The 12,643-nt window shown below is 36.7% G+C and overlaps 1 protein-coding gene across 1 annotated transcript in view; it reads left to right on the forward strand.

Annotated features, from left to right (window-relative positions):
* Positions 1–1,640: 1,640 nt before the first annotated feature.
* The window catches only part of LOC141296282 (neuronal PAS domain-containing protein 3-like), a 197,282-nt gene continuing 186,279 nt past the window's right edge, over positions 1,641–12,643 (forward strand). The window contains exon 1 of the mRNA XM_073827544.1: positions 1,641–2,739. Within this exon, the coding sequence (XP_073683645.1) occupies positions 2,585–2,739 (155 nt within the window). The 5' untranslated portion in view covers positions 1,641–2,584. The remainder of the gene's footprint in view (positions 2,740–12,643) is intronic.

Consider the following 12,643-nt stretch of genomic DNA (forward strand, 5'->3'; position numbering starts at 1 on the left):
TTGTTGTCTCAATATAGCCTCAAACATTTCTGCTATTCACATTCATTTTATAGCTCTATACTCTTAATTCCACTGTTGTTCAACAACATATGACTGATCAGCTGACAAAATGTCTTTTTGAAAAGACAAAAACTCCTTAAAACACTTTTGAAAGTTATGAAAAAAATGTGATCTACAGGACCCTAATACAGTAAATCTGTCCCTCACAGCCTTTTTTCATCCATATTAAATTCAATATGGCATCTATAGAGATTACCTTTACAAAAAAGAAGCTTATTCAAGTGTGCTTTCGCACTTAAGAAAATATACCTTCGGAAATATACTTCATAGTTGTAAACCAGTTGTGTACTCAAAGATTACTACAGTTACATGCCTAAAAGTATACTTTTATAAACTAAAAAGTAGGCCATTTTAGTCCCAAGTACTGAAAAAATACACAATTACAAGTATTCTAGCTTAGTACACACATATTAGTATACTTACTACAAGTATAGAGCCTACTTAAAAATATACTTGAACTTGAACTACTCAATTATACTTATTATTATTTATTTTTTTTGAGACTGTATGACCTGTGTGACCCTGGACCACAAAACCAGTCTTATGTAGAACGGGTATATTTGTAGCAATAGCCAAAAATACATTGTGTGGGTCAAAAATTATTGATTTTTTTTTAATGCCAAAATCATTGGTATATTAAGTAAAGATCATGTTCCATTAATATTTAGTAAATCCCCTACTGTAAATATATCAAAACTTACTTTTTGATAATATTCATTGCTAAAATAATTTAAACAATTTTCTTAATTTAAACAACTTTAAAGGTGGTTTTCTCAATATTTACTTTTTTTTTTTTTTGCAGCCTCAGATTACAGATTTTCAAATAGTTGTATCTCGGCCAAATATTGTCCTATCCTAACAAACCATACATCAATGGAAACCTTATTTATTCCTATTTATCTTTGGTTTTGTGGTCCAGGGTCACATATAAATAACTAGTTAGTTCAACTGATACCAAGTCTTCTAAATTACACATCTAAAATCAGAAGAAAGTATACATAATTGTATTACACAAGATCTTAAAAAATGTAAATCATTGCAGAATTAGACAACTGCATGAATTTCCATATTTAATATGCATGCAAACTTTAAATTAATAGGCACAAAACACCTACAAATCTGTGCAAACCACACAGCTTTAACCCTTTCTTTCACTGTGTTATGCATAAATTCCATTGCATTAAAAAAAATTAAACATATCATGTATAGATATTTGCTCAACAGGTTTTTTGGTGGTTTTTATTAGATGTAAACCCAAACTTATTTTTATTAAAGTGTTATTTGAAAATGTGTTTGCTATTGCTCTTTCAAATGGCCACTGAATATTATTTCATTGCTTTTTATTTTGCCAGTAGTGCTTTTTGATTTCTGATATTAAGTATTTTTAACCTTACAGTTGCGTGTGTCTGTGAATATTCTAGGTGCTCATCATCATTCGGCTCCTAAAGGGTTAACTGCTGCGGTAAACCGCTGCGCGCTCCCGTGCGAGCGTCCCATTGGCTGCGCGGCGGCAGCGCGCTCCGTTAATCAGCTGCAAGAGCGGCTGAGTTCATCTTCTCACACGCGCTATAGGGATGGCATTGCCACACACAGCAGGGCAACACAACACAACACACGAGGAGCATGCACACAGCAAACATCCCATCAGCTTTAGACATTGATCCTGGCAGCAGCACTGACAGCACCTGACCTCTGCAGCATCAGCACCAGAAGAAGAAGCTGATCGTTCCTTCTCTCAGAAACTGAAAGCAGTAGCACATCATCATCACAACAGTAGGAGGCGAGCAGATCACATCATGCACTGGACTTTCCTCGCGTACATACTTAGATCTGTTTCCTAAACCACACTGGGAATGGACAGCTGACTCTAACCTTAATCAGCAGAGCTTTTTCACGACACGTTGGACTGATAAAAAGTTCTGTGCTCGTTTATTTATACGCACACATTCCTTTACATTATAAGGAAAGTGTCGCTTTGTGTTTTCTTTTGTGGCTGTTTAAAGCCTGTAGCTGTGTATTCAAAACTAAAAGGCATATTATTTACGCGTTTTAAAGTTAAAATAATATTAGGATACTTTGATTTAAGATTTTAGCTAGCGCGAGTTAGCGCGTCACTTTTGGTAAGTTTCCTAAACTGACGATTATTAGTCAAATTTGGCTCACAAGCAGTCACTTAGACAGTCAGAGCACTGATATATTGGAGGATATGGATAAATAAAACGCTTTTGAGGAGGTTTACCTGTAAAAACATAAGCTCGAATTCGTCAGGAAAGCTTGGAGCGCTTGAAACTTTTCCGCGTAAAAGCGCACAGGACGCGCAAAGAGGCGGCAGTCTGCGAGCACCATCATCACCAACCCTCTAAAAGCAGCAGTTCTCTCCTTTGAAAGCAGAAAACAAGACGTAGAATGGCTGATGAGCTTGTTTCCATCACTAATGGGATTGTGCTGCTGTGATTTGTCGGACCGGAGGGAAGGTTGATCCACACACACTCGGTTGGTGCAGCATCGCGGTGCGCGCTCGGGGATGATCAGGATCTTCCCGGATTTCAGTGTTCAGGTGACGGCGGCGGCGGCTGCAGGTGCGGGAGCCGGTGGAGGGATGCCGGCTGCGTCCAGAGTCCCGGGAGCTACTAACGGGAACCCGCAAAACGTCCAAGGCTTGACGTCTTACCAACAAAGGTACGCTGACTAAACGCAAAACATGTTTTTTTTTTTTTTTTTTTTTTTTTTCACGTTTCATACTATTCATGTCATATTTGTTGCGTCCATTCACATTCACCGTTAACAGGTTTATTTATAAGCAATAATGGATATCCCTGGAGGTTGCTGAAGGTATAAACTTAGATTCCTAACATCTCAGTTTCACTGAGAGCAGGGTTTTGCTTCATTCATCAGACACAAAACGCCACATGATATAAAGCCAGCCGTTTATTGAAGCTGTAAAGTTTTACAATGTGTCAAATTCCAGCACACACACACAGATGTATAGAAAAGTCATATTATGATTTATAGGCAATATAAATGCTTTGCATTCAAATTTATCATACAAATAAGCATATTTTATATCATATTAAATATTTAAAGTGATTTTGATCAGTACAAAACTAGCATTGTCAACTATTTCAAAGCATATAAAACTCACTTCAGAACAAATGATCTAAAATGATTCATTTAAAGTGATATCTGCATTCATCAATGCATAATTCTTTTTAATAGATTACAAAAGATATTAAAAAAAATAGTTGTATGACTTTAATCAGCAAAGCCAAGAAAACACACCACTAAATCACACTGTGTGTGATTTTGATTTATACAAGTATAAATTAAGTCTTTATAAACTTTGGCGAAATGCTAAACAGACTTAATATTGTTTTTGCAATTAATTTTTCACATAAATATACACAATAATTTTTATAATCTTCTAAAGCTTGGCGACAGACTGGCGTTAATGGATGTGAATGTTCTGATTGTTAGTATATCAGCAGAATCGTGTGCACACATGCTTACCTATACTGTCACGTTCAATTAAACAGTCTGTTTAGAGCACAACACAATGAACAGGACATTAAACAGGGTGGCTGTCAGCTCATGACCTTGACAGGTCACAGGTTCTAATGCACATCAGAAAACAGGCCTTTACTTATGCCAAGACGGATTTGTCTAGAAAAATAAAAATAGTGCATTGAATATGCATTAGTGGAAAATAATGCATTGAATAGTGCACGCTTTTCTGATGCATTATTTATCTGTATATCTAACATATGGACAATGCATATGAGGTATCTCTTTTATACCTTTAATTATTTTTTTTTCACTTTAGTGTTCAAAATAATTGAGTTTCAGATTTAGAATTAAACATCAACTTGGCATGTGAGTGGATTTTGACAGCTGTCAATCATATCATTCGACATGTAACAAAAATTATGAATGGAAACATCAGCATGCAAACAATCAAAAGGTGTCATGAAGCGATTTCTCAAATCTTTTCAATCCGTCGATGCATTAGAAACAACCTGTATATTCCCCATAAACTCAAACTATTTCCAACTACAACTGAGTGGCGTTGTTGCGCCGGCAGGAGAGGGAGATGAGAGGGAGAGAGAGGCAGGAAAAAAGCTGAAAAATGCGGACAAACATACAGGGAAGAAGCGGCTGCGTTCGAGGGGCACATCGTGCTGCAAAAGCCCCTCGCTTGCACTGATTCCTGCCTTCGTTTACCCCGCGAGGACAGCCGCCGGATCGCACAAGCGTCCCCGGGTTTCCTCTCACTTTATTGGCATGCCTTTGGATCTCAGTGTCGGCTGGTCTCGCTCCCGTCTGAACGCGTCGTAACGCACGGAGACACGGGGACGAGAGCTCCGGTACCACCGATGGCGTTGCTTAAATGCTCGCGGTTCCGCTGTCAGCTGCTCGTCGCGTGAAATCCGGAGGAAAAAAGTGTAATTAATAATTGCAGGAAGATGGCGCCCACCAAGCCCAGCATTCAGCAAGACCCTTCCAGAAGAGAACGGTAAACGCTCGGTTTGTTGTGTGTCTGTGGAAACGCGTGCGCTGACGGGCATTTTGGACTGAGATGTGAAACTTTGCCCTTTCCGCAGGAGTGTGTGTGAGGGGTTGGGTAACAGGTATACACGCTGACAGAAGACGTGAGTGTGTGTGTTTTTGCTCTGTGCGTGTGTGTGTTCTGAGAGAGAGAGTGTGTGTGTGTGTTTTGGTGGACAGAGGACATGACCGTTGAATGTGTTCAGCGTGTGTAGCGCTGCTGGCAGGTTTCGCGGGAAATTTGTGAACATTCGAACGCGACCATGTTGCAGCGTTGTATCCGCTCGCCGTTTGTTTTCGCGGCATTAGGCCAATCTGAGTAAAACACACTGTTTACCGATGTGAAATAATGTGCGCCAGGCTGCTGTTTGAGGAAGTTTCAGCGTAGAATGGCGTGGATTTGTGTCCTGTGTTGAATCAGAAACTCTTGATGCGGATTTGAGGAGTAATTTTCCCGTTTGGAAATGACAGTAGTTGATCGCAAGACTAGTTAGGCTGTATATGTTGCTGAGTAGCTCAAATGCTTTTCATTTGGATGGGTGTTTAACAACACTTTGCAGGTGCATGATTGCTATCGCAGTTAGTTCATTTCATATAGTAGGTGAATGCTAAATGATTGATTTTTTTTGGGGTGTGTGTGTGTGTGTGTGTTCTTGGTGCATTTTACACATGACAAGTGTTGCACTAAATTCATTTGTCAGATCAATAGATCTGAAATTGTGATACAAGATTATTTTAATATGTGCATGAAGCAGATGTTTGAGAAACGCTTGAAGATGAAGAAAACATGACATTAATTCAGCTAGTTATGGTCCTAATTAGTTAATTTATAGATCAGAAATTGTGATAGAATGTTCAAATGCTGTTACTTTTTTACATGTTCCCCAGCTTTTTTACACTTAGATGACAGGTGGTGGTGCACTAAATTTTGCAATTATGAAATTATTTCTTCTAATAATCTAAAATTGTGATAATATGTGCATAAATCATCAAGTGGCTGTTTGAGGACATTTGCATGTTTGCATATTTCTTTCATTTTAGGATTAGTTTTGTTCATCTGAAATTTTAATATGACTATATTTTAGGTATTGCATATGCATCAGTTTTTAGATGGCAGGTGTTGCGCTGAATTAATCTGCAGTTAGGAAATTGATGTGAAATTGCAACAAGGCTGTATCTTATTTACACTAGTCAGCTACGTGTTGTTTTCTTTATCAAAACTTTTTTAGTGCAAATGCATCAGTTTTTGTGTTTGGATGAGTGGCTGTCAGATTGCGTTTAGTGTATTGCTATCAGATGTTACATAAACTCATACGAGCAATAGGTATTTTAGGTACTTTTTTCTGTTTAGCTTTCAGGAGTATTAAATTAGGCAGCACTGATTCACGCCGCACTGCGTGGGTCTGCGTGCGGCGTACAGCTTGTTGAACTAATGTTAAATTGTATGCAATAATTCACCTGCAGTGTGTGTACAAAATATCAGCCGTAGAGCCAGTGACATTTTACAATGTAAACACGGCCCGATTCATATACTGTAGCGTGCAACTCCACGAGATTGTGTGTGTGTGTGTGTGTGCCTGACCGGACTGTGAATGGTTATCATTAGCAAGCTTGACAAAACTCTCATCGAGCTCGATTATTTTATAATTCCCACTCGGAACGCGCAGATTACACTAATGCACCTACGCCCAAATAGGCCACGACGTTAGAATTATATTCCACCCCCTGCCAGTCATAACAGCAGGAGATGTTTATGCTAAGTCAGTCTGCAGTAATCTTTCTGGCGGGAGCGTATTTGTGTGCCATTCCGAGCATATCGCAGAGATAGGAATCTTGAAGATGGAATTAATTTTGAGGGGGGGGGAAACTTCATAGCCAGTGCATGAGTGCTTCCTTTATCACCTGTTTCCGACCGGCATTCTGAAGGGCTAAATTGCACTCTGTGATTCGTTATGTGGCTCCACTTGAGAGTTGAACCGAATAACACTGGGGCTGAAATTCTCAAGGAAGGTTTGGGAGTTTATTTTTTAATGCAGTGCTGTTTACTAGCGCTGTAGTAGCGAGGGTTGGGAAGGGAGGGATTGTGCTTTTGGGCGAAGCAACTCTGAAGGAGTTGGACGCCAATTCACAGAGAGAGAGAGAGATTGGTTGGCGTGAATTTATACACAACACTAAACACAAAGTTGGCTTTGTGTTGAAGAAAGCAATGCCTCCCTCCCTCACTGTGAGCAAACAAAAGTGCTAAATTGTTCCATTTCCTCTCCTACGGTGCAGCAGTGGATCCATAGATTGAGAGCCGAGCTGTGGCATTGTGAAATGCTTGGGGTTTATTTGGTGTTGCATTATAACGTATCGCCTCTCTAATGGCTTGTATATCAACAGGTCCATTAACAAGACGCCATATGTGATGCATATCGCTTCCCTTTGCAGGTTAAAATGTAAATGAATGCATAAGGGAAAGTGTACATGTTTTGCTTTTCCATCATCGGTTGTTTTAAATGGGCCTGCTGCATGCATAAGGATTACAATACAATGAACTAAAAACTGGACTGTAGCATGTCAACTTCTTGAAAGTATTTCACATCAGCTCCCCATGTAAATGATGAAAATTGGCCTGTTTGTTATTATAATCACATTCCGACATGTTGCTGTTCATTGTAATAATCCTTTGATGTGAAATTATGAATATCAGCATCTCGCTAAACGCTCAGGAGAGTCGGCGTGCTCTGCTCGTGATTATTTTTTTATTCCCAAATCGCCTAGTGTTAGATATGCGTATGTTTATGGTGGAAACAAAGCGGCGATGTTCTCCGAATGCTGGAGAGGCAGACAGCCCAAGCTGAGCTATACCATCACACAAAGGACGCACCAATTCCACCCGTTGATTCGCCGGCGTCGAACGCGGCATGGAACGGAGGCAAATAAGCAATTCTGATGTGTATTTATCACAATTAAGAGGGATTTCCAGCCCCCATCTGTGGCTGGTGCTCGGCGTGTTGTGCGGTGATTACCGCGGCTCTCGCCAGCCGCCACTCGTCTCTGTTATTGTGAAGGTCAGAGCAGAGAGACAGACATAAAGAAGATGCATCCTGTAAAGGTAATCGTGCAGTCTCTCGATGCATTACTGCACGACTCGTGGCGTGAGAGCCTGTGAGATGTATACGCCTCTGCATCTGAGCTGAGGTGTGTGATTGTTCTTTTAGTTTGGGGTTTTATTGTCGTATCAGTGAATCAGTTGTGGGTGGATCAGTGCAATGAATCACTGAATGACCTTTTTCTTTTTATTCCAGTGAAAGTCCATTTCCACAATTTTTGGCCAAGAAAATATTTATTCAACATACGTTGGTGTTCTGCAACAGCATGCCCCAAAAGTGGTGTGTATTTTCACACTTTGTGGGGTAAGTTGTCACAATGGAACCTGCCATTAAATGGCAAAATACAGGCTTTTCAGCAAAATTTAAACGTTAAATAGTTAAATAACAAAACAATTCATGCAAAATTTTGCAAAATGTAATCAAAGATGACAACTTGTCTAACCTGACACTGAAAAGTTTTCTAGGGCTGCAAAATGATTAGTCACGATTAATTGATTAAAAATAGAAGTTTATGTTTACATACTATGTGTGTGTAATATTTGTTTGTAAACACTTGTATATAATTTATAATATATATAAATATAAATACTTTACATATAAATCTAATATATGTTTCCTTGGTATATATACATATATATGTGTGTATGTATATATACAATATAAATATACACAGTAAACACACTATGTAAAGTAGTATGTAAATAAACTTTTATTTTTAATCGTTTAATCACAAGACTAATCGTTTTGCAGTCCTATTAGTGTCTCTAATCTAAATATACGGCAGTGTGATTTTGTTTGTTTTCAACAGTAAATATATGATGGTATTGGATATTTGGGGATAGTTCATCCAAAAAAATTAAAAAATCATTTACTCACCCTCATATTGTAACAAACATGTATAAATTTTCTTCTTCTGTTTAACACAAAAGAATATATTTTAAATCATTTCAGTAACCAATCAGTTGCTGATAGCCATTGACTTCCATAGTATTTTTTTCTCCATACTATGAAAGTCAATGGTGTGCATTGACACACTTTTTGGGGTAAGTTGTCACAATAATACCTGCCATTAAATGGCCAAATACAGGCTTTTCAGCTAATTTCAAACAGTAATTAACTATACAACAAAACAATTAATGAAACTACTATGTAAAATGTGCAAAATATGATCAAAGATGACAACTTGTCCAACCTGACACTGAAAAATGCTGAAAAGTTTTCATTAGTGACTCTCATCTAAATGTAATTCAGAGTGCTTTTGTTTGTTTTCAACAGTAAATATATGATGATATTGGATATTTTAGTGTAGAGGACAGAAATGATTCTTAATAAATTAGAAATTATTCTAATTTAAAGGGATGGCTCATCCAAAAATGAAAATTCTGTCATCATTTACTCAGCCCCATGTCGTTGCAAACTTGTATAAATGTCTTTCTCCTGTTCAACACAAAAGAAGATATTTTAAATCATGTTGGTAACCAAACAGTTGCTGGTAGCCATTGACTACAATAGTATATTTTTTTTTACCCCTCCATACTATGGAAGTCAATGGTGTACTTTATGGGGTAAGTTGTCACAATGGATCCTGCTATTAAATGGCCAAATACTGTACAGGCTTTTCAGCAAAACAGTAAATAACCATATAGCCAAACAATTCATGAAACTGTAATGTAAACTGTGCAAAATATAATATAATCAAAGATGACAACTTGTCCAAATTGACATTGAAACATTCTACACTATTTTTATTATATTATTAATGTACGTTGTTGTGGTTTTGTTTGTTTTTAACAGTAAATATAATACGATATTGGATATTTTAGTGTAGATAACAGAAATTCTGAAAATGATTCTATTTTAAATGGATAGTTCATCCAAAAATGAACAAAAATAAACTTTTCTTTCTTATTTTCAACACAAAACACATTTTAAATAATGTTGGTAACCAAACAGTTGTTGGTAGCCATTGACTTCCATTTTTTTTATATGTAAACACTGGTATATAATTTATATTATATATAATTGTAAATATTTTACATATAAATCTAAAATTTTTCCATATATATAATATATACATGTATGTGTGTGTGTGTTTATATATACATAATAAATATACACAGTACACACACATATAGTAAGTAAAATAAACTTTTATTTTGAATTGATTAATCGCGACTAATCATTTTGCAGCTCTACTTCCATTGTATTTTTTCCATCCTATAGAAGTCAATGGCTACCAGCAATTGTTTGCTTACAAACATTCTTCAAAATATCTTTTGTGTTAAACAGGAAAAAAAGAAACGCATACAGATTTGTAACAATATGAGTAAATTGTGACAGAGTTGTCATTTTTGGATGAACTATCCCTTTAAGATCAACTGTTTGATACCACCATACAAAATCACTCTAACTGGATGTTTGATTGTGACAACTAGCCCCGGTTTCCCCCGTACTGATTGCTGACTTCTCTATACATTTCAGAAGACTCTAGGCAGTACATCAGAGACGATCGTGCTCTAGGCAGCTAAAAAGTTGCTTCTGAATGTCACAGGTTTTGTTATGGTTTGCGGCTGCGGTAAAACCCGAGCTCCCCTTCTATGCGTTTAATGTCCACAGTGGTTTTAAGACCTTCATTTAGTATCTGGCTCTAAAGACAGATGTTCTGCCCGCTGACTCCCATCTGCTTCTTTGGTTTGGCTGTGCCACGATCATCTAATGCTAGCAGCAAGCGTTGCCCTTTACTCGCCCCCTCTAGTGTTCCAGCAGCACTTCTGAGCCCGGACAAACTCCACGCCGCTTCCAGAATACATGTGTAATCCTCCTATATATGCATTGGCAAAGAAAATGGATTTAAATGCATTGGATTTGGGCTCGGATTTGCACATATTTGTGCACGTCGAACAATGCTTTTATCGTTTTGATTTGAAGATGTAGCCACTTTTTTCTACATTGAAAGCTCGTGTTAGATTTGGATGCGAGACGGTTTTTCCAAAGCTGTATTAAGGGTTGGAAATTCAGAACAGAAGCACATTAGCACATTAGCACAGTTAGGCTACTCTTGTTTTTCCTGAATGCTACAGTATAGAGTAAATCTCAACTGCTTCATTGTTTATATCACTGCAAAAAGTAAACTGTATTATCACCCACCAATATATTTATATAGCACTTTATCCACATACATACAATATACTCACAAAAGCAATATACACTATATGACAAATCTTGACTGCTTGATTTGACTTGATTTAACAAATTTGATAATAAATTATATTATGGGCCAGGGATGTATTAATGTTGTACATACAACTTTACCCACATACATCATAAAACTATATTAACTGCCGGCAATATTTTGCACATATTTTTGTGTTTAGTAAATGTAACTTTATTCACATACATAAATTATGCATGCAAAAAAAAGTGATGTAAAATGTAAACTATATTTTTGGCTAGAAATGTATTTCTATTTTATTTAAAGCTGGTGTAAAACAAAGTATATTGTAGAAAAAAGTGTAGAAATAATTTTCACTCTGAAATGTCTACAGTAACTTGTAAAAAATTGTTAAAAAAGTGAAATTTTGAGATACAAAAACTGAAAAACAAATTTATAATAAATAAAATATTTATATATATTATTAATAATAATAAGCTAATAATATATACGTATTAGTTTAAAATTTTGAAATTACTTGGCTAAAATATTGTGCTTCCTGTGAAAAAATATTATATAAAAAAAAATAGATAAATTTATAACACAAAATTTCCATCAAAATATTTTGTAATATGTCATGTTACAGAAGTTAAATGTATTGTAAAAAAAATTGTGTAGAAATAATTTTCATTTGTATTATGTCATTGAATTAACTTCATAATATATTAGCTAAGTAGTTAAAAATATTTATTAGCTAAGTATTTTATATATAATTATTGTTTTTTTTAAATAACATTTTTATACAAACATTTAAAAAAATATATATAATTTTTTTCCTCCCGGTTTTTGTACCTCAAAATATGACATTTAAAGTTATTGTGAAAAAGAATGTGTGATTAAATGGGAAATTTTGGTACAAAAACTGAAAAAGTATTTTCTTGTAAAACATAATAATCTGTTATATTTACCTAATAAATAAATAAATAAATGTTTACAATTTGAGTTTGTTTATATTATGGATCCTGTGAAAAAATAATCTAAAATTTATAGCTTTATAATTGTAGTTGGATTTATGGAATATGTCACATTACGGACGTTAAGTGTTTTTTGCATGCTATTTAATGTCATTTTTAATAGTAATTCCTCTTATCAAGCAGCAATTTGATCATCCACACCTGCACAGCCCTTGTAGGCGATCCCAAGTTTTGCGTGCAAAATTACAATTGATTATTCCGGTTAGGCAGAAGATCTGCTAGAAAACACAGCCCGCATGACTCAACACGGGCCGCCCTCGCACCTCACGGTAATACCCGCTGCACACCGCGATAAATAAATTTGGTGGCGCATATGCTCGCTAGCCCACCTGTCAGTTTAATAAGCGAATGTCATAGCTGTGATTTGGCTGTAAATGGAGGTAAGCCCCCATCACCTCGTCTCACAAAGGAGCTACAGCACGCCGAGGTATTTTCTCTATAGCATTCCTTACGCATGTCGTCACCTAAAGAAGCCCCCTTTGCGGGGATTTACTGACTGCTTTTGTGCCGGCGTTTTCCCAGGCTTATCACCGGGTACACTCATCTAAAGCAGCACGGCAGGACGCTGTGTCAGCCACTTCTGTGTCTCCTGCCACTTCCTGTGCTTTGACGTACCAAAGGCAAACTTTTTGAATTGATAATATATCTGACCGTGTGTGGCGTGTAATGGAGTAACAGTAGGTCTTTCGGCAGGGAAAGGCTAAAATTAGCTCACAGTTCTGACAAATGAAGGCCTTTCCAGCAGCAGACTGTGGGAAAAG

The sequence above is a fragment of the Garra rufa genome, chromosome 21, assembly GCF_049309525.1.
Source record: "Garra rufa chromosome 21, GarRuf1.0, whole genome shotgun sequence".
NCBI classification, from domain to species: domain Eukaryota; kingdom Metazoa; phylum Chordata; class Actinopteri; order Cypriniformes; family Cyprinidae; genus Garra; species Garra rufa.